The 21970-nt window shown below is 36.0% G+C and overlaps 4 protein-coding genes across 9 annotated transcripts; 2 read left to right on the top strand and 2 right to left on the bottom strand.

Annotated features, from left to right (window-relative positions):
• Positions 1 to 72: 72 nt before the first annotated feature.
• Positions 73 to 901, bottom strand: LOC136419460 (uncharacterized). The gene is made up of 3 exons (XM_066405788.1): positions 548 to 901; positions 365 to 487; positions 73 to 304 (listed from the first exon to the last, which is right to left on the bottom strand). The coding sequence occupies exons 1-3, from the start codon at positions 648 to 650 to the stop codon at positions 135 to 137; spliced, it is 396 nt and encodes a 131-aa protein (XP_066261885.1). The 5' UTR covers positions 651 to 901; the 3' UTR covers positions 73 to 134.
• A 1555-nt stretch (positions 902 to 2456) lies between these two features.
• LOC136419459 (uncharacterized) lies at positions 2457 to 5061 on the bottom strand. 3 transcript variants are annotated; one of them, XR_010753112.1, is made up of 4 exons: positions 4698 to 5061; positions 4520 to 4645; positions 2676 to 4470; positions 2457 to 2624 (listed from the first exon to the last, which is right to left on the bottom strand). XR_010753112.1 is itself a non-coding variant. In XM_066405786.1 (3 exons), the coding sequence occupies exons 1-3, from the start codon at positions 4819 to 4821 to the stop codon at positions 4268 to 4270; spliced, it is 453 nt and encodes a 150-aa protein (XP_066261883.1). In that variant the 5' UTR covers positions 4822 to 5061; the 3' UTR covers positions 2457 to 4267. The 3 variants fall into 3 exon arrangements, 1 of the variants encoding a protein (XP_066261883.1); XR_010753111.1 differs by having other exon boundaries at positions 2457 to 2602; XM_066405786.1 differs by having other exon boundaries at positions 2457 to 4470.
• Positions 3188 to 4230, top strand: LOC136419458 (isopentenyl-diphosphate Delta-isomerase 1-like). Its single transcript, XM_066405785.1, has 3 exons — positions 3188 to 3522; positions 3572 to 4060; positions 4110 to 4230. The coding sequence occupies exons 1-2, from the start codon at positions 3188 to 3190 to the stop codon at positions 4014 to 4016; spliced, it is 780 nt and encodes a 259-aa protein (XP_066261882.1). The 3' UTR covers positions 4017 to 4060; positions 4110 to 4230.
• Positions 5062 to 5297: 236 nt separating the features above from the next.
• On the top strand, positions 5298 to 7727 carry LOC136418328 (uncharacterized). Of its 4 annotated transcripts, none has more exons than XM_066404365.1 (5): positions 5298 to 5366; positions 6252 to 6469; positions 6521 to 6603; positions 6719 to 6881; positions 6938 to 7727. In XM_066404365.1, the coding sequence occupies exons 2-5, from the start codon at positions 6444 to 6446 to the stop codon at positions 7041 to 7043; spliced, it is 378 nt and encodes a 125-aa protein (XP_066260462.1). In that variant the 5' UTR covers positions 5298 to 5366; positions 6252 to 6443; the 3' UTR covers positions 7044 to 7727. The 4 variants fall into 4 exon arrangements, with proteins under 4 accessions (XP_066260462.1, XP_066260479.1, XP_066260454.1 ...); XM_066404374.1 differs by lacking the exon at positions 5298 to 5366 and adding an exon at positions 5426 to 5480; XM_066404382.1 differs by lacking the exon at positions 5298 to 5366 and having other exon boundaries at positions 5373 to 6469; positions 6734 to 6881.
• Positions 7728 to 21970: the final 14243 nt, after the last annotated feature.

The raw sequence follows: 21970 nt of genomic DNA, 5'->3' as shown, positions 1-21970 counted from the left end.
ATATAACATTTATTGATCTCATTGAATTTCAGTATACAAACTATCACTTATTGACCATTTGGCGAACGTAAATTTTTGAAAGATTTTACTTTAATTCAATGGAAAAACACTTCATAAGATATTTTATCCATAATCTAAAAATACTCAGGTCTCCCATGAGGAGTTAAATCCAAACTTTGATCCCGGTAAGGATTTTGAGAACGCGATATTCCCTCATCAATGGACTCATATCTAGTATTCCTGTAAACCGTGAAACGGTCTAGATTACTGCGCTCTTCGAAATAATACTCTTTCAAGCTTCCATCTACAATAAGATTTATTGTACCTATTTGATCTAAACATTGCTGAACTGCAAGCGACATACCATAATCATCAATGCAAGAGATTTTAACTTCAATGAGGCCCCTGTCAGGGACGGACTGCTTGTGTTCTTTGCAGTTGGTGGTGCCTGTTGGACAAATTTGGCCGAAACACGTCGGAGAAGCCACTAAAAGTGTCTGTTATGGTTAACACTCTCTATAATTAACATCGAGTTCGATCTACTTACCATATTGTACCGACGAATGAATAAGAAAAGTTAAGAAAACGCTGATGATAATCCAACTTTGAGTCATTGTTGTGAAGACACTGATGCATCCAGTAAGTACCATTCGTCAACGTGGAGTAAGTACTCTGGAATTCTTGACCATTGGCGATTTTTTATCTTTGTTCTAGAAATCCAGTTTCAATAATAACAATAAAAGCGATAATAGTCTGATTTCAAAACTGTCTGCAGAAAATATAAACAAATTATGAAAATACAGGGTGGCAGTAAATAACCTGCTTACGATACTTTTGTCCTTAGTGATATGGGGCGTCTCGCAATGATCTGTATAAGACCCAACTACAGATATCTGTGGATGAAATACAATGATTAAACCCAATAACATTTTTATCCACATTGGAAACGGTTTCCCGTAATTTGCCTTAAATATCTCAAAAACGAAGGGTCTTGAAAATTCTCACATGGTGTATCTTATTTCTAACAAATGACGAATTTTTGGGCCAAGCTGAGAAGCGTTAAGTCACGGATGACCTCAAGACTGAGCGGTAGAGCTTTGTACAGACCACGTAGTGGTACCTAGCGTGTTTTTGTAAATTTTGTAAATCTTCTATGGGATCCGCACCGTTATCACACTAATTTTCAGCTGAGTTTTTCGTGACCTTATGAAACCCCATAAATTGATCCAAAACGTATATTTTTAATCTATGTCTATAATATGTAGTTACAGTAGACTGGGTGTCTCATAAAAAACGGGCGAAGCTTTAACTTGGTTATTTATGAATGAATTTTGACGAATTAAAAATCAAATAAAATGATGTTGTTCAAAGTACTAAACAAAATCAAAATTGATTTTTTTTACTCAACTTCTTCTGCCTCTGGTGTCAACTTCAGAATTTTAAATAGAACCCCGTATTTTAAAAAAATATTTTTTGATAGAAAATATTTTTTGGAATTTAAAGCTGTATGACAAATTAATGTTAAAGCAATTATTAATTGAAAAAAATTGACAAATTTGAACAATATGTTACAATAAGCGTTCAAAATGGATATTGTTATTATTATCATTAATGTAGCCGGTTAACAGCCCTGCAATGATTTTTTGGGCTTTTTGAAGCGTCGTAAATTGACTTTTAAATGTTTAAGTTTATTACGACTAGGTCCTTCTCTATTAGAAAAACGAATAGAATCAAGATGAACTTTTGAAGTTTTTATTGCTTTGGAAATATGCTTCAAGCATATCTGCAAATTCACCGTTGATTTTCAATCACCCTCCTGGACCAATTTAAAAAATCACTTTGATATTTCCATTTTTTTCCTGTGATACATCGGAAATTAAAAAAAATCGCTTAAATTAAATTTTCGCCTTTTATTTTTTGATTGACATTGATATTAATAATTGCATCCGCAGGAAGCAGTTGCTTATTATCGCGAATATTACCTAAACCATCAATTTAAGCGAAATTTTGCAAGAGGACTGAAAAATGGGAAAACTCAATGCGGATTTCATAAATTTCTCTAAAACAGTCAAAATATTAACAGAAAAAAATACGTGGTAAATGAGAGCTCAAGATCCATTAATCCGCAACATCCCATATATCCAATCAAAGTCCGAAAATTTCTATTTGTAGGAAACACTCGGCGTGTGATATATACAAATTTTCAGCAAATTTCGACAAAGAATAAACAATTAATTTAAAAAGAAATAAAAAAAGTGTTTTTTAACTCCCTGTAGATCGATGACGAAACATTTTTGGACATGTCTTCATATGAACTCTTCGTCTTAAATCAAGCTCAGGATTCACCCATTAAAAATTTTACCATCCATCCAGAAACACCCTGTATAACTGAGTTATAACTTCGCCCGTTTTTTATCAAACAACCGGTATGTTAGGTCGTTTATAGGTAAACTCACCATTTTGGTCCAGACCCCCAACCGTCCCCTTGGAGTTTGTAGTGCCCACAAGAGTGAAATCACTAATACAACTTGCTGAGGCTTTCGGATATGGCTGGTCGAAGCAACGGAGGACCGTTAAATGGGTATACAGGTCAGTTCCTCCTCTTTGTGAAAAAATGATTTCAACTATACTAATGCATAAAATCCCAATTATTATTCTCTTTTGAACTTACTCACCCGACTCGATAATTACAAAGCGCCATGATTTGTGATATATCTACCTAAAGAGGGAGAGAACAGAAGAAAAATAATAATAAACCGGACCATAAATTTACACATAATTGCTGCTCGGTAGTGGTCTTTTTCTCTAATAATTCAACAAATAACTGGTTGTTAAAACTTTAAATTATAACATCATAATTATCGGGTGATTTTGCAGCTTCTTTAGGCTCGATGATAAGCCCGCATACGTTGTGAAATATAACCCGCTTATTATCAGCTTGGAGAAGGACCTTGGATACTTGGAATTGCTTGTTTTGTAGACAAGAAAGACTTTGGATTTATGAATTTATAATTTGATCGTATGAGTAGAGGAGGAAAAATCATCTATTGCGTCTTGCTGTCTCTAAGAGAGACGGAACCTTCACAGGGTCTTTCTTTCAAAATCTTGGTGCAAGGGGCACCTATGTAAATTTTCTAAGTTTATTTATGACTCCTAATTTAAATATTCATATCCACTATTCATATGCATGAATATTAGGCAAAATTCTTTTTACATATTCGCGTGCAAATTTTGTCTGGGGAAAGATGTTTTAGCAGTGATTTTAACGAATTTTATTCAGAGGTTGGTGCAGACAGATCGTACACACATGGATCCCATTCAAGAAGCTCTTTTAAAGGAAAAGTGCCTCTTAGTCGATGAACAGGACCACGTCATAGGGGAAACCACCAAAGAAGACTGCCACTTAGTCCACACTGATGGGCATATAAAGCTTCATCGTGCTTTCAGCGTGTTCTTATTTAACTCCAACGGGGACCTTTTGGTGCAGAAAAGGGCTGCTACCAAGATCACCTATCCAAATCGGTAGCTACCCATTCTTCAGCTTAAGTTTTTTCGCTAATATCTTTTTTAGATTCACAAACACATGCTGCAGTCACACGCTCTCAGACGTTCCTCACGAAACTGAAGAAAAGGACGCCTTGGGAGTGAAAAGGGCAGCTCGGCGAAAATTGAACTACGAGCTTGGGATTCCCATGGAGGACTTACCTATCGAGAGTTTCAAATTTTTAACAAGAATTCACTATAAAGATCAAGGCGATGGAAAGTATGGGGAGCACGAGATCGATTACATCTTGTGTGTGCAGCGAGACGTCCATCTTCATCCCAATTACAACGAAGTTTCCGAAGTTAGATACGTGAAGAAGGAAGATTTCGATGATTTCATCCAAAAGAATGAGGCACTGTTGACGCCGTGGTTTCACTTAATTTGCAGATATAATTTGATAGACGATTGGTGGGAGAATTTGGATCGTTTGGATCAAGTTACAGATGTCGAGACCATTTCGAAACTCTCGTAAGCGGAGGTTATTGGGGCTTCACGTTTAAGGTTTTATTTTTACTGGTGAGTAGATTTAAATCCGAATCTCGTTTGCTAAAACTACAGTTTTTAGGTAGATACATATGTCTCTCCTACGAAACTTTTGTAGTCAAAATGGCGAATGAAATTTCAGGAACCTGCAAGGAAACTTCTTACATATTACTTATTACATCACTAAAAAATAATACTACAAAAATAAAGAAAAATAAAATATCACTTCGCACATTAAAACTAGTTATTCAAATCTTCAACCTCGCTTTTGGGACCATCGTATACTTTCGGATATGAGGGCACATAGAGATGCCGTCCATTATTGTTATCGTTGTCCTCACTTGTGGACAACGACACTATAGTTGAGAATTTAGTGCCCTTGTAATAGACATTCGGAGGGAAGGGATTACCCTCTGTCGTGTTCCTAGAGTTGAGGATGTTGCCTATAAGGCGACCAGCTGTTAAAGGAATTTTAGTTTTATGAAATAGTACCTTCTTCGTCGAAGCATTTGATTTGGACGTTTAGTCTCTGCTTATCTTCCCTGGATACCTCAGATGTTTTTGCGCAGATGGTAGTGCCTTGAGGACACTTCATAGAAAAACACAGAGCCGCCGGATCTAAGCCAGAGCAGTTCTATAGGAAGGAAGAATATTGAAGCGTTCTTCGTACCTGACTCCAAACTGGGTCTGCTGAGACTGTTTTTGCAGAAGCTTAAAACCAATATCACTATAATTTTTAACATGATTTTTCGGCCTGCACTCATGAAAAGCGTGGAAGTAATAACTCGAATCATGAGCAAAAATTTACTATTATACCCAGATTTGAAGCGAATTTCTAGGAATAGTATAGGTTCGTATGTACCAAACAGTAATAACAATCGAATGAATAATACGTGGTTTATAGCGTTGTCGTAAGAAAGGCCACGAATTGCACGTTTTCGAGCACTATCTGCCTTGTTTTTGCGAATGAGCGTTTAAATAATCGTGAAGATGATAAGGTCTCATTACTAATAGTGCAATAATTGTTATTTAGGGGGCTAAAAATATGGACGTGAATAGACATAAAGAAGGTTGAATAGACATGTAGATTTCGTCATGTGCGTCTACCAAATCCTTCTGCTTCTGTTGTTGCGTTCCACTCCAGAAGCTGGAAAATCATGACACTTATTTGGACAAACTTTTCAAATACAATATGAGAAATTATGCACATTTATTATTTGAGAATTCCAAGAAAATCATTGATAACCTTTTAGTTATTGTTCAGCTTCGTGGAAGTCGCAAGTAATTGCATCAAAAGACGTCTGATTTGCAGTTATACAACAACCTAATGACATAATAAGTATTATTATTGTCGCTTCATCTTCCTGTTGTGCCTCAGATGTGCCTTATTCATTAATTGTTAATTTTTTTTTAATTTTAGCTTATTACTTGTACGGGGTGTTTCAGAGCTGTGGTGACAAAAGCCTAGGGGAGATTTCTCTGACCAAAATAAGAAAAAAACTTCATGTGAACGTGGGTCCGTAAGTGCTTTGTTTTCGAGATACAGGGTATTAAGTTTAAAAGATTTTTTTTATTTATTGCTTAAAAACGCATTTACCTATTTCGATAAAATTTTTATGGTTTATTAAAACAATCCAGTGAGTAAGTCGGTTGTTTTTTTGCAGGAAAACCTATCAACCTGTAGTTTCTTTGCGATTTTAATGTGTTATTCAGATAATCCCACTAAAAATTTTTAGTGGGATTATCTATTTCATTTTCTGTATCATTTTTGTCTGTTGGCTTTTTTCGTGTCTTGCTTCGTTTTCGAGAAAAAAATTACATTGCCATACCTCGGCACGGCCATGAATGAAAAAAAAACAATTTTTAGAAATTCATCAGAATTTGTTAATAATAAATAATAATGTTAATATGTTTTAATAAACCGTACCAATTTTATTTAAATACGTAAATGCGTTTCTTAGCGATAAATTAAAAAAAAAACTTTTAAACTTAACACCCTGTATCTCGAAAACAAAGCATTTGCGGACCCATGTTCACTTCAACTTTTTTCTTATTTTGGTCAGAAGAATCTCCCCTAGGCTTTTGTCACCACAACTCTGAAACACCCTATATACTCATTACTATATACCTTTTATTTACTTTATAAATACTAATTTAATGAATAAAAAAAAATTAATTAAAGTAGTATTAGTGATTGTTTAATCACAAAATAACTTTATTATAGAATATATCGCATAAATTGTGATACCAAAGTCCTATCTCGGTTTAAATCAAGGTCACCCACATAATTGGTTAATATCTGTGTAGTACCCAATAACAAATTTTATCTGATGGTGAATATCATTATAATCATCTCGCTTAACTGATAACCTCGTGTTTTGGTATCAGGCTGGAAACATTAGGAACTTTAAAGTACATGGGTTTATGCGCGGAAATGGACAAGTGAGTAAATTATTTAAGTATTACTTTCATTAAATTTTGGTTTTTCTCCAGGCAGTCAATTATCACGGACAAAAATACGGGCGATAACGATCACAACTTCCATGGGGACCTGAACAAACAGGGGCAACTCGCAGGTAACGAGAATAAGAGCTATCTGTTCCAGTAGGTAAAGCGCTGCTGCTATATGCAGCACGATGATTTGGTTACATAGTATGGCTATTGGAGAATTTATCAGCAAGTACAATACAGGTTCAAATGTTGCAGTGCTGTATGTAAAAAAGACTTTAATACCCTTTGGTCCAAACTCGGTTTCCTTGACATGCCCATGTTGCCACCAATATACTATAACCACGATAAAACTCTCAGCCAGCTATAGAACCCATTTAATTGCCCTTTTTTTATGTGCCATTGGGTAATTTTATATTTCTTGAATTAGACGCAAAACGTTGGAAAATTATTGTGTTTTAGGTGTATTTGCTGCTTTTGGCTTCCTTACACCAAAGACGAGTGTAAAACCACGAGGCACTATTGCTCTCATTGTAATGCGTTGTTAGGAATTTACCCTAGTCGATAACTAAAATTTATTCCATAAATAATCCTAATAAAAATGCCCCCAACTGAGATTTATACATCTCACATTAGTTATCACTTAATAAACATTCCTTAAACGCAATTGCAGCACTCGGGATCACGAAACGAGGTATCGTGTGCAATCATCAGTATATTTATAAAACAGCAAATACACATCCATTTATGAAAATCTGATGGTCGTGAGTACCTGAAGACACCCATGGGAAGCGTTAAGGACCACTCCTCCAGCGACGTATGGTACTTTATGATCTGTGCAGTTTGGCAGGGAAAAATTGCACCATCCTGGAGGTCCAGGAGACGGGCCATAAAGTACCTTTTAACGTTGGTTGGAAATGCTCGATACGTTTGAAGCGGATTGTTCATTTTTCCATTACCTTGTTTGGAAATAACGCTTCACACATAAGAAGGGGTTATTAAAGAAACTGTCGTTCCTCAGTGATTGAGACGGGGAATTTTCAGAATCTTTCACACGCTTTAAATATTTGCTTTTTGTACACTTCAGTTATGATCCTTTTGAAATTTGTTTGTAAAATGTGCAACAATTGTAATAATTTAAATATTAATCTAGTTGAAATTTCCAATGAAGCTGTGTCTTCTTGATATAATGGTGAACAAAATGTTCATGATAATTAATTGATTACTTCAAACAAATAAAGGATTTCTGAACTGTTGTAATTCTGCTTTATTGGGCCAAAATCGATGTGTAAAATGGATTTAAAATGGTGATGATACATTTTACTTTCCCAATGATCAGAGACCGCCTGGATGATTTGGAGGATCCAATAATGATCTAACAATTCAGTGAAATATCACTGTAGGGACGCTAATGACTTAAGCTGCGAACACACCCTCATATTAAATAGCAATTTTTTACTTGGAAAGTCGTAAAATGAAACCCCAGCCCAGCATCAAAGCGTCTCCCATGCTTAATCAAGCGACATACACGCATATACTCTCAATCTAAAGGTATAAGGAAGATCCTTAAAAGGACGTTAACTGTACTTGAATCTGCCGTGTGTGTATTTTAATCTAATAAGCCCGAGTGTTACAGTTAGACGGACTTTACATAGAGCTATCGTGACATCGCTTTTCAACGTAACAACCTTTTAACGAAATTAGATGGCTTGTAGCCCGGCGTCAGCGAAACGGAACACTCTGTACAACATCGGTTTATCGGAGGCATCGGATTCATAAGCCATGAGAAAATTTTCGCTTGTATAGGCGTTTGCAATGTTAATCAGCATGCGGATTCTCTCACCGGAGGTACTGTAAAATGGTAAAACTGAGTCAGAAAAAGATGACTGTAGACTCGAAAGAAAAAGAAAAAAGAGGTCTTTGGCGGTACGTTATTCTCAAGATATTTGAGATTTAACATGTCGATATTCTCGCCTTTAATAATAGCATTGAAATGGTATTGTATAAAAAGTGGTGCCGTTAAGATCACGAGATGACAAGCTGAGCACGCTAAGGCCTTTTCCACGCTGAATTCAAGCCGTCTAACCGCCTTAAAACACGATTATGATTGGGGATAATCGGATAAGGAGAGAATTATTAATGTCCTGTTAACGCTGTCAACAAGAGCTAATTGAGCTATGGGGAGCAAAACATATTGGAATTTAAAAAGCACATGTATTTCCCTTTTAAATTCGGTACACTCACGTAGTTTCTCTTGAATCGTTAAATTCATTTATTAAATTTAGAGATGAAGTATTTGAGCTATATTCTGGAACTTGAAATTCTGAGGAATAATGTGATGATAAGTGTTTATTGTTTTGTTTGGGGGCACTGAAATTTGTATAGATAAGTTATAACAACATATACTTTTAAATGAATCTAGGATAAAACATTTCAGAATATTGAGTTTCTTGAAATAATGGTGAATAAAACATTCCTTTATCATTTTAATGATTTTATATATTTTTTATATATTGATCCTTTATTAATTTCATTCTCAGATTAATTGGTCTTTACAGCTGCCGAAAATTTGGTCCTTCGAATATGGTGACGAATGAAGCACTATTTTACTTTTTGCATGATCAGAATTCCTAGATAATTTAGAGGTTCCAATGGTTTCAAACCTTAATGAAAAGCATATTTCGTTTAGATTTAAAGTTTGGGGTTGTTTTCTTGCTTGAAACTATTTTATGGAAAACATCGGTCATATCTTCAGACTTGTCTGTTTTAAAAGCTGTTACAACCTTCTTCTAACTCCAATTTACTTTCTCTTTGTCAGATTCACATTTTGTTTTGTGCAAGTTGGATTCGCTATCATATCACTGGGAACTTGACATAGTATTTTGTCTCCTCTACAGCGGTTGTGAATAGAGAATTAGAGTTAGTTCTAGCAATTGAAATGCCTGAAATTCTCACATTCATTTTAATGTCCCTAAGGCGTTTTGACACAAGCCCACCAATGAATACCATCATTGCATTTATACGGTGCACTTAAATTTAAACACGCATAAAGATGCATTTAGCCTTTTCAAATCTCATTTCAATCCACTTTACTGCCGACCATAAGACCGCTATTTACGCATTATTAAAAGCCCTTCTGTTCATATCTATATGAGCCAATACCAGCGCAAGGCTTCTTTAAGAGTACATTTCTTTAGTACTCAGTCCATAATACTAAACGTGATTCCTAACGAAATGCGAAGATTATACGCAACTTTACGAGCTTGAAGCCGTGTATGCGAGCTGTAAAACTAATCTGTAAGAGCCTTTGTTTCGCACGTGTAGCTGGTATTTGAATAAGGAGGAAAAGAGGAGCTTTGAGTCTTTGGGACCGAAGATGAAGATACGTGGGGGCACGTAGTCGTGAGGAGATGACCGGAATCAGATCCTAGCTCGTCCTTCAAGTAGAGCCTGCTATTTACGAGGGTTCATTAGCGTCCAATTACAGCTGTAAACGTCGTCGATTCTCGCCGACCAGAGAGATAGGCAAATTTTTGCTTTCCCGGTGTTTAGGTCGAGTGACATTCAATGGAACCACATGCGGTTGCTTGTTAATGAGGGGTGCTTTCAAACAAACCAAGATTAAAGAAATGATTAGGGGAAGAATCTTTCAAATTCTTGAAATCTCCAAACTAGGAAATCTTCGAACTCTAGTTTTCTCAAAAGGATCTCCTTCCTTTCCTTTTTAAATGAGTTGTGTTTTTATATACAAACCTGTCATTTTATTGCACGTTACCCTCATGTTTTCTCCTCTGCTATGTACGTTAGAACATTTTTTCTAACTAAAATATTAAAATTTATTATAAAAGTATAATATTCTTGACAATGGTGAATGGTTAGTTCTAAGAAGATGAAATTAGATTTCTAGCTGTGGCGCCATCTATGAATTGTCAGTCGAATTTGATCAGCAGAATCAGAATCCCAGATCGCTAGCGTCATCTACCGGAACGCGTATAGAACGAATTCATCCCCGATGTTCTTGGGATTTTCAGTAGTTTTATAAATGCATTCCTATTTAATCTCGTTGTTCTCAATGCTGTTTATTGAGGATTAAACCTTCTAGAAAACTTTTTTGCGCCTAAGGACAAACAGATTAAGCTCTAACTTCTCAATTCTCGGTTAAAAATTTTTATCTACATGACTCTTGAGATCAAAATAAGGTACGCAACTTACGCTTTAATGTCCATTCTTCAACACCCGACGAGGCCACATACAATCGTGCCTGATTATCTCTTCAAATAATCTAACTGGTATTATAGTTTTTGTTTAGTCACCGAATCATCGATTGGGGCCTATTGTTTATTCGCGATATTTGCGGCACGGGATCAGTCAAAGGCTAATTTTTTTCGTTCAAATCGGGCGGTGTTCTTGAACCAAAGAAGATGTGCACCTGTTTGTTGCCAGAGGCTACACGGAGCCATTCTCTAAAAATGTATTCAAAATAAAAATTGTTTTCCAAGAGTAAAATTCTGATCTATCAGGAGCCTGCTTGGAACGTCAGAGCTCTTGGATTGGGGAGACTTTTTGGGGGGATTTTGAGCGGATGATGGGGAGTCGAGAAGGGCTCAAAATAAACAAGTTTAACGACATCAAAAATGTGCAAGTAACGCTAGTTTTTCTTCCGGATTGTGATTCTATGTAGATTTCTATCGAGATTGGCATTGATTTCTTTATGTAACCAAGTTGGCGGCGGGCAAACAACATTGTTACGTGAGGTTGCATCTTTAAAGCCCACAGCTAACGAAACTGAAATCCCAGCCTCGATTTCCGGTATTAGATTAGAGCACAAAGTCTCGCGGATTATTTAATCCCTTTAACACAGACCCATACGCGCAATAAATAACGAGAACATACTCCCCATGTAATTTACGAGCTGGGCGTAACCCGGTACAGTTTCATAACTCTATTTAACATACTTCATTGTGTCCACCTTATTCAATGCCATTAGATAACACGATCTCTTTGAGACAGATTCCCGTCTTGGAGTTAATGTTTTGTAAAGTCCCGTAGGCGTGCCCGTTCTGTATTCTCAACTTTCGCTGCTCACAAAGGATTAGATACCATAGTGTAATGTCCACGTAATCAAATATCATAATGACGTGCATAATTTATTGTATAGGGCTGCCGTGAGGAATTGAGGGTGTTTATCTCCGATCTTGAGCCTGGCTTGCAGGTGATTTTCAATCACTTTATGTAGAAAAACCGATAATTTCCTCTTGTCTCGTCTTTAGCGACGTATGATAATTTTATTACCGCTAAACTCGAGTCCCATCGCAATTTTGATGGATGTAACATATCATTATGCCTCAGCTACCCATCACAAAGCATGCCAATTATCAACTACTTAAGGTACTTGCATTTTACTGCATTTCGCTCTAGCACAGAAACCTATTAAGAAGTATTAATAACGCTACAAGAATGTAACGTGATCTTAATAGAAGTGGTTCATTACTATTATAGCTGATGTGCTGAAGTGAACGCAAGTCCCCCTTTGCGATAGTGTTGAGGTAATCGCTTCCTCCTCAAAAATTACAAATATTGGAGGTATTTATTACTACCAAAGTCTTGTTGCAAAAAAAAAGGTATGTCAATATTGATGTTTCTATTAACACTTGCTCTTCTGCGAATGGATTCTCCATGGAATGCGAAACTCGCACTACTTCAGTAGGATCTGTTTGCCCATCAATTAGCACTAAGCGTTCTGAGGTGAATTTCTCAGTAATAGTTAGTGACATTAATGAGACCGATTACCTTTCTAATTATTTTCATTGCGTTTACGGTCTATTGAGGCATTATTCACATCGCGTGAAAATCAAGAGTCTCCTTTTAGTACCACGACGCGACTTCGGTCGTATGTGTTGCATTTTTATCGCCTTTAAGTAGAGTAGAAGAAGAGACCTAATGTGCGCGTTTTTCAATCCTTAAGGAAATTATTGACATTTTTTTTTTAAGTTCAGTAACTGTAGACGAGCTCCCTGTGGATAAACGAGGGAAATTACAATAGAAAAAAGATCGAAATCAATGAAGACATTGCACCGGCATCTAAGGAGACATGTTAAGTTTTTGCTAGAAGCAGAAGTTACAATTGCTAATTTAGATCATTTTATTCAGTACCTACTAATCCGATATAGAATTATAACTAATTTCCTGCAATTTCATGTTTAATTCTATCAGATCAGTCCTTATTTACACCTAGTACTCGAGAGGAATTTCATTAGAAAAGTATGAACATTGATGAACATTAATTAATGATAATTAATTTCACATTAATTTTGGGGTGAAATTTAATGATGAAATTGGGTCAAATAAAGATACAGTTTTCCATGGGGTTCAGTGGTGGTAAGGGATTGAATACTCTCTAAAGTATCCTAAGTTGATGGTAAAATCAGAATAACCATACTCATTTAGAGCTAGAGATTTCTATGCAAATCGATAGTTAAGGTGGTTAACACTAATATACTGCGTCGTAAAATTAACGGATATTTTTAATTTTTACGCATTTTCCTTTTTTGATTTTAGAATAAAGATTTTACGGCTACTAACAAAGTATGACCACGATTTTCAACAAATACAACTTAACGGAATCAATAAGGGGCATAGTGAAATGAAAACACAGTATACCAAAACATTACATAATTCCTATTCCCTAATTTGTACAAACAAATAAATATTTAATCAAGTGTGTTGCCCTTTCTTGCTCCGCTTATGTCTTCACTCTCTTTGATATACTCGAAATTAAGTGTCTAACGTCAGCTTGATTAATTTGATCTCATATTTCCGTGTTTCCCAATGAGCGCTTATTTAAGCCCCTAGAGAGATCCTGCAGGATTCTAACTCGTCGACCCATGTTGTCCCATAAATGTTCGATGAGGTTCAGATCAGGGCTTCTTACTGGCCAAAGTAGCGTTTGAATTTTTACATGTTGGAGGTAATTTTGTACTACTCGTGTCACGTGTGGACGTGCATTATTATGCAACAATAAAAACTTCTCACCGATAAATGGGGCATATGGCACTACATGGAGCTCTAAATTGTCTGTTATGTATCAGAGGGCTGTCAAACCACCGTTCTGAAGCACAACTAACTCCGTGCGACCTTCCAAACTAATGCCTCCCCATGTCATAACAGATCCACCTCCATAGCTCACAGTGCCGACAATGTTGTACTGGGCGTATCGCTCTCCAGGACGTCGATACACTCTCCTACGACGATCTTCACTAAAAAGGCAAAATCGAGACTCATCCGCAAAGAGTACATTGCCCCATTGACGATCTCCCCAATCTTGGTACTCTCGGGCAAATCGAAGACGCTGTCTCGATGTTTTACGGTCAATAGGGGACCGCTTGCAGCCCTATAGGGAGTAACATTCCTTTCTGCCAACCTTCTTCTCACTGTATTTTGACTGATACGAAAGTCATATCGACGAGAAAATTCTTGCTGCACTGCAGTGCTTGTAATAAATCGACTTCGTAAAGTCTTCGGTCGCAAAAATTGATTTTGGTTATTCGTTGTCAATCTATGTCGTCCTTGTCCAGGCCTTCTTTGGTTACTACCGGTGTCCCGAAACCGCGCGACCGTAGATTGTGCCATTCCAAATCATAGTGTAATTTGAACTTGAGGCAATGGCTGCGGCTCTTGAGTACTTCCCCAAGTACCACAACAACTGTGCATTCTTCCAGTGAAAGATTTTTTTCTCTCATGAACACTTTAAGCCATTTTCTTGGGAAACAAAATTCTAAATTCACAAAACGCATTAGCAACATAATTTAAACGAAGGTAAATGAGGTATACAACCTTTAAGCCAAAATTGCTGAAACAGCAAATTTTAATATTTGGCAAACAACAATTGTTATCTTATAAATAAGCACGTAAAAAATTATAAAAAAGTTTTAAGAGTCATAAAGAAATAATTTCGAAGCACTAGCGCGCATTGTAAATAATTTTGAACGCAGATTTTTCAATTTTAAAAATTATGCGTTAATTTCGTTGAGCAGTGTATATCCTAAAAATTTAATGGTGAATTTTATTAATAACCATGAATAGTTGGTCTGGCTTGGGAAATGGCATTCTGACAAATTTTATGGTAAATCCCATCAATAACCATGTGTAGATAGTGCTCACGTATATCTAAACTTTCTTGTGGAATTTAATGAGTGATAGCGGAGAAAATTCCTGTGAGGTTGATGTTAAATTTAAGCCAAAGTATTTAAAGAAAGTCAATCAAATCAACGGTAAAATCGGTTAAAAACCTTATTAAAATCGTGCTAAAGGTGTTTGAGCTAAATATTCTTATGAAATTTAATGGTAAAACTGGTCCCATGCTAAGGTGGTTTTCATTTTGAGCTAAATCATCCTAAAAAATTCAATAGGGAATTGAGCTGGAAACCTCATGAACTTGATGGTAAATATTCCAATGAAATGAATGGTGGCCACCGTAAAAAGCCCTCTCCAGTTAGTTTTCGTTATGAGCTAAAGAAGCTTAAGAAATTTAATGGAGAACTCGATGAATAATCATATGTGGATAGTACCCATATAGAGGCAAACTCTTTGTGAAATTTAATGGTGATGGTGGTACAAATTCTTGTGAGGTTAGTGTTAATAAATATCAACTAAAACATGTTAAGAAGATCAATGGCAAAATCCATTAAAACCTTGTCGAGACAGCGATCAATTAAACCTAAAGGTTCTCATGAAATTTAATGATGAAGGTGGGTAACAACCTTATTACGGTGGATTTTTTGAGTTAAAATGTTATAAAAAAATTAAATGGTGAGAATCCTAAGAAATTTAATGGTGATGAGGATTGTCATCACCATTAAAATGAGAACCAACTCTGCCAGGTTGGCTCTCATTTTGTTCTAAAGTACTCCAGGATATTTAGAATTGAATTCGGTCAATAACCATGCTGGTGCTTAACTAGAGTTAAACCTTTTTGTGAAATTTATTGGTGATGGGTGTGACGAAACCGGTTTAATACATTATCGAGATGGTACTCATTTGTTCGTTTAGAGCCAGAGCATTCTACAAGATTTAATGGTGAAGATGATTGGACATACTATTCAGATAGAGTTCACTCTGGGTTAAAGTAAAATAAAAACCTACAAAACGCCTTAAGGCATCAAGGACTTACGTTGCTATGTGGCAACGCTGAAATTCTATCGGGGAATTCCCCTGCATCACTGATTTCCATTTGAAGGAAATTCTGGAGTATGTCGTTCTTCTAGTTATCAATTTTTTCAGTGATATTTTTCTGATATTTTCTGGAACATTTATTACGTTTTTCATGTGATCAAAATGGACGTGAATTTTGAGTAGGTGTTCACAAATGTAATTTTATGCCTCGAATACATTATTTTATTGAACCACATAAAATATTGTATTACTTCAGAAGGAAATAATCGTAATGAAAATTGCTTTTACCTAGTTTTTGTGATTCTAAATTAAGTGTTGCCTTATAGAACGCCAATGGCGCCAATATTTTTTTTGTTATAGTGGTGTTCTTATCCTTGAAGAAGCGCATGAAAATGATTTAAATGTTGCTGCCATCTAATTAGTACCTCCCGATGTAGGCAAGAAGACAGATGAAGATTCGGGAGACGAAGATGGTAAGGGTCAAGTGGATAATTTATCGAGGAAACCAACTTTTGGCACCCGCATCGCTTTTGCAAGAACCTTGCGTCGGCAACGAAGAAGATGAATCCAGCATGGAAAAATTCGAAAGTCACCAACAAGAAAATCAACAATTCATCTCAGCAAAAAAGATGATTACACGAATATTAATCGGATAATTGGAGACTTCCAAGCAATGGTTTTTGACTTTCCTCAGGCTGATTATGATATGCATCGAGCACTGATGCCTGTTGGAATGTTTGAGCTGTTTTTTGACAATGATATTTTTTCATACATTCAGTCAGAAACCCCAAAGTGTGTAGTTTTTAAAAATTCACCAGACCCATAAAAAAACAACCCACGAGATGCGTTGTTTTTTAGGGATTCTTATACTAACAGAGTACCATTGCCTACCTGGAATAAAGTTTTATTGAGACCCAAACGAAGATATGCGTTGCAACATGCATGTTTCTTGGCAAATCATTTTGCAGAATGTCTGATGATATCAGATTCGATGGACAAGGTCACTTATTAGTGCCTGTCCCTCAGAACGAAAAATTCGGTGTGCCGGTGAAAATTGTAGCTCCATAATGCATACGAAACATGTAAAATGCGATGTTGGACTTTGCGAAAACTGTAATTTAGTTTTTCACACAAATATACAGCGTGTCAATTTGAAAACGAACCATCCTCGATATTTCGGTCCTTACAGAAAATACGTACATATGCAAAACCATTTTATTTTCAAGAAGGATGTTCTTTAAGGCGGTTTTGTGTTAAACTGCATGCATCCTTTAGCAGAGGTGGGGACAACCATTCAAATCTTAAATAAGAAGGGGGTTGAGTTACACCTCGTTTCAAGGTTTTTCAATTACCTTTCCAAACGTACCTGTTTTTTTTTCATTGGGAGGTTTTCGAAAAATTACATCTAAGCCGTAAAGAAGCTTAGGTATCAACTGTACTGTAGAAAAATTGTTTATACATGTTTTAAGTGTTCAAAATGGTGTCTATTATTTTCTAAACAGTAATAAAGTCTATTTCCAAACTTCATTCTACATTCACAAAAACTTCTACATGAATTTTTCTACTCGCAGCTGTAATTCTTCTCTTCAATCCTTCCAAATTTTCAGGCTGGGTTTTATAAACAACAGATTTAAGATGCTTCCAGAGAAAAAAAATCCAAAGATGTGAAATCGGGCTACCACGGTGGCCACTCGATTGGTCCTCTTTGACCAATCCATCTGCTAGGAAACCTATCGTGTAACCACTGTCTAACAGGAAGAAAATAGTATGGTGGAGCTCCATCTTTTTGAAAATGAAGAAGGTCTTGTAAAACGCTATTACCAGCATTTAACTAGCGAAATAAAATTTACAATAATAAATGATAATTTAACAAAAAACTCAAGAATGCCATCGTCCTTTTTTAATCGAGCAGTCTTATTCTTTCTGTTTTTTTCTAGAAGTAGAATATTTAAATAAATGCATTTACAAATTCAAATAAACAAATAAAAACCAAGATGTTCATCTGTTGTTTATAAAACTCAGCCTGAAGATTGGAAGGATTGAAGAGAAGAATTACAGCTGCGTTGAGAGAAATTCAAGTAAAAGTTTTGTGAATGTAGAGCGGAGTTTGGAAATAGACTTTACTTCTTTTTAGAAAACAATGGACAAACTTAAGCCATTATTAAACAATTTTTCTACACTACAGTTGATACCTAGACTTGTTTACGGTTTGGACATTAATTCTTTGAAAACCTTTCGATAAAAAAATAGGTACATTTGGAAAGGTAATTGAAAGACCTTTCAAATGAGGTATAATTCAACCCCCTTCCCATCTAAGATTTTAGTGATTATTTCCTATTCCTTCTGCTAGAGGGTACATGCCATTTAATAGAAAATTGATTTAAAGAATGTCCCCCTTGAAAATACCACCGACGTGTTTTTGCATATTTACATATTCTCTATAAGAACCGAAATATCGAGGGTGGTTCGTTTTCAAATTGACACGCTATACAACGGATTTACAAAAAGTATGTTTATTACACTGTAACATTATACACAGTTGCGTTAAAAAATCTGTTTTCTCATATTCTGATTTCAACTTTCGATGCTGCCACCAAGTATGGCGTTGCCATATGGCAACAGGCAATTGCGAAGAAAATATTTATTTCCTTACTCAGTTGTAGTTTATTCATAATGATACCATTTGATGCCCAGAAATTTCGTTATTTCGATTAATCGAAAACTCCGACCTTGATGGGTTAAGATCTGTTTTTCGCAGGGCAGCAAGAGTTTGTGCAATAATCGAATCAACGAACACGACTTCGCAGTCCTCAATAGAGGCCCATCGTAGGGTGAATACATTGCACGACTAATCTAGAGGAGAATAAATAGTCTTTGATATTTACTCTGAAGCTCAAGCTTTGTCTTCAACACATTTCCTCATTCTCATGAATTATGCCACATCGTGGAGAAAAAATGTCGCCTCTCCCTTAATAAATATTTTAGGCGTGGCATGCGTGATGTCTCTTTCTCATCGCAAAGACACGAAGTACGACCATTTATCAGCATAGTACCCCCACGTCTGCATATTATTATTATCCATTACGCGTTTAATTATTGTTTCCAGTGCCGTTTGATTTACAGCCGCTTTGGAGGTACTGGCTAAGCCCCGGTGGAATTCCATTTAGGACTGGACAGCAATACATCTTCGACTTTATTTGAATTATTACCACTATTTGGCAAAGTAATAGGGAAGATGCGATACTGCTCGGGAGGAAAAAAAAATAGAAATTAAGCTCACCTGTACCTATTTTCCTTGGATGCCTCGAGGCTTACCGAGAATATTATTATTTCGCAATTTATGGGCCTGTATCGATGGCTCGGAAAATTATGTGTCATACTGCCCGCTGGGCAAGAACAGAAAGGCGAGTAATGCCCGGTCTTCCCTTTCAACAAGTACTCGAGACTTGGTTAGTGAGAGTTTTTGAATTGTCCTCTTGAGTAACTTCAATGTTCGAGCAAAAGCCCAAAGAAATTAACTACTTCACGATGATGGTTGCAGACGTTTTACGAGAAATAAATCACCGTTACGCAATAAAAGGTTTTACTTTTGGTTGGAAGGAACATCGGCCATATTTTTCAACTTTCCAAACGACGTGCGTGTATGGGAGTAAGTCGGCTGTGAGGTGCAAAGTTCAGTGGGTAATATGAGAATATAGGGGCGTTGCAGAGAAATGCACCTCTCTTCCTCTGAACGTCCTAATAGAAAATCTTCCTCATTCCTCTTCGTGCAATTCGTAATGAAGAAACAAACGTTTTCCATTTCGAATCCTTTTCATGGCATGGCTTATTATAAACGGTGACAGTGAATGTTTGCAAGGTAGACAGTATGAATAGGACTGGGGTTAAGGTTAAATGATTCCTTTGAATACTTTCTTGCCAGTATTTTTCATGTTATTTTCCCTGAGATGGGATCTCAGAATGCATATTACAGGCAACTTGATACCATCTAGGAAGAGCTGTAGGTACCCTTTGAGCCATATAATACGAGAATATGCCCGTTAGGTGGGCTGTAATAAATTGAATTTCAGTAGCTCGAAAACCGAACGAAGTGAAGCTCGCTTGGTGGAATTTATTGGCTGTTTCGTTATCGTGCCATTAAAACCTTCAATGTCACCATTTAGCCGAAGATCGACGAGCAATTGTAAAACATAAACATAAATAATAGACAACAAAAGGAGCTTAACTAAACAAAATATGCGCTCGAACCATTTAGCATGTCTGCATTCGAGCCATTGAACTTGCTGGTAACAAAGGAACTTTATATAAATTATATGGGTATCATTGTGTTTTCCTGATGGACGATTCTACACACTTAGTGTATTTATACACTTTTAGATATACAGGGTAACTCAGATTCGCTGCCCACCAGCGGGATCTCGAAAACTACAAAAAATACAAGGTCGCTTAAATTGGGGCAAAGTTGCGCATTTTCGAGCTTTCTTAAATGCCGTTTTAAAATTTGAAAAACTCCGAAGGTAATAAAAAATAATGAAATTTCCACAAATTACTTTTTTTAAGTTACTTGAAGAAATTTTTTTAAATGAACTTTACTTCCTCATTGGCACTTTAGCTCGTTTAGAAGATGGTGTCATTAAATTTTAAATTCAACGTTTCGGAATTTGGGAATCATCATCAACTTGATTTTTTTAAATACGGACATGAATTTTTTATAGCCTTTTGGAAAGCCTTTGATGTTGTGAATTATTTTATATATTATATATTTAAGCGACCTCGCATCTTTTACGGTTTTCGAGATTCCAATGGTGAACAGCGAATTTGAGTTACTACGTCTATCACCTACGCAGTAAGGTCGAAAAGTTTCCGTCCTGATAAATTTTCGATTTTTTCGAGGAAGCCACAAAACTTTGTATATATACTTGAATCCTTTGTCGTCTACCCGAGGGGTAAAAATAAATCAAATCAAGGAAGTAATTATTTAGTTAAAAGTCCTTGAAATCCAAGTGCTGATTAAATTTTACAAATACACGGCTGGGGTTATCAAAGCTGCAGTGTTCGCATACGGTTTTCAGGAACCAAACCATCCACCCTACAGTCCTGATTTGACCTCCAGTGATTATTTTCTTCTCTAAAAATTAAAATTTGACCTGCGTGGTAGAAAATTTTACAAAGATGAAGAAGTTAAATCGGCAGGTTTAGATCATTTTAACGCCGAAACTTCTGAATATTTTTTAAAAGTTCAGAAATGTTAATTAGTCTTTCTGAAAAGTGCATTGATATAAAAGGAGATTATATTGAAACATTTTTAAAAATGTTTTATTATATCACTCTTAAAAGTACGTTAGGACGAAAACTTTTGAACCTTACTGCGTATACACCGTCTCACTATACGAGAACCTGTAGAAAATACCCAATTAAATTAGCGTTGTTAAAGTTTATTCATCAGGAATTAATTCCGAGGCGATTTACATAACGAGAAAGATTTCAACTTGTACTCTACCATTAAATACCATTCATGTCACTAATGGTCGCTGAAAAGACCCCTTTTTAGAGGTTCAAATGGGAGTCAGGTAAATAAAGAACCAGATATCATGGTTAAATGCCATGTAAAATGGAATTTTTGGCTGACTGGTAGTCACAAACTATACTTCGATGGCCGTGATAGCATGTGAAGAAGAGGATTTTTTGTGTGATTGGAACATTTATGATAATGAACCTCTTGCACTACTGCACATTGATTCCATTACAACTTCCTGACCTGCTGAAGCCAATGCCCAGCCCGGCAAACCTTAATCAGATTAAGGAAGAAATTAGAAACAATTTTTGGAATTTAACTAGAGAATGAATTAAATGAGAATGGGGGAAAATATTGGGAGACAAAAAGGAAGAAGCTAAAGCCTTATTAAGTTTAAATCATGCTGAAATTTCTGAGAGGTTTCTTAGAGAAGTAAAGAAAAAATGTAAATTTTCATAGATTTTTTGAGTGTATAAATTTGTGTAAAAAATGACTTAGATTTAAAACGAACAATTTTTCTATCATACATTTGTGTTGCTATGGGAGATCATTTTCACTTAAGCAAAGTTGGCGTGAAAATTAGTGATTAGAGGTGGTTAAGGCCCTTTCGAACAAATTTGTAAAGGGATGTCAAATGTTTTAGGATTAGCTCTCAAATATAATTAATAATAATGATAATGAAGAGAATAATGGTGAGTGTTACAGAACTCGCCCACCGTGCAGGCATAGGATATGATAGATGCATCTATTCTCTCGATGCAAAAAATGGCTCATTTTAACGGTAAATACTGACAAATACCATGAAATTT

Source organism: Euwallacea similis, chromosome 2, assembly GCF_039881205.1.
Source record: "Euwallacea similis isolate ESF13 chromosome 2, ESF131.1, whole genome shotgun sequence".
Lineage (NCBI taxonomy): Eukaryota > Metazoa > Arthropoda > Insecta > Coleoptera > Curculionidae > Euwallacea > Euwallacea similis.
Note: the sequence above shows the minus strand (reverse complement) of the source record. Positions and strands in the feature narration are given on the sequence as shown.

Excerpts from the sequence above, each read along its gene's own strand:
- LOC136419460 (XM_066405788.1), bottom strand. The coding sequence starts at position 650 with ATGGTACTTACTGGATGCATCAGTGTCTTCACAACAATGACTCAAAGT. Across the intron at positions 488-547 it reads TCATTCGTCGGTACAATATG|TGGCTTCTCCGACGTGTTTC; the intron begins GTAAGTAGATCG and ends AGACACTTTTAG. Across the intron at positions 305-364 it reads CTCTTGCATTGATGATTATG|ATGGAAGCTTGAAAGAGTAT; the intron begins GTATGTCGCTTG and ends ATCTTATTGTAG.
- LOC136419458 (XM_066405785.1), top strand. The coding sequence starts at position 3,188 with ATGAATATTAGGCAAAATTCTTTTTACATATTCGCGTGCAAATTTTGT. Across the intron at positions 3,523-3,571 it reads AAGATCACCTATCCAAATCG|ATTCACAAACACATGCTGCA; the intron begins GTAGCTACCCAT and ends TATCTTTTTTAG.
- LOC136419459 (XM_066405786.1), bottom strand. The coding sequence starts at position 4,821 with ATGATTCGAGTTATTACTTCCACGCTTTTCATGAGTGCAGGCCGAAAA. Across the intron at positions 4,646-4,697 it reads CAGACCCAGTTTGGAGTCAG|ATCCGGCGGCTCTGTGTTTT; the intron begins GTACGAAGAACG and ends GCTCTGGCTTAG. Across the intron at positions 4,471-4,519 it reads CAAATGCTTCGACGAAGAAG|GCAACATCCTCAACTCTAGG; the intron begins GTACTATTTCAT and ends GTCGCCTTATAG.
- LOC136418328 (XM_066404365.1), top strand. The coding sequence starts at position 6,444 with ATGGGTTTATGCGCGGAAATGGACAA. Across the intron at positions 6,470-6,520 it reads TTATGCGCGGAAATGGACAA|GCAGTCAATTATCACGGACA; the intron begins GTGAGTAAATTA and ends GTTTTTCTCCAG. Across the intron at positions 6,882-6,937 it reads CTTTTTTTATGTGCCATTGG|GTGTATTTGCTGCTTTTGGC; the intron begins GTAATTTTATAT and ends ATTGTGTTTTAG.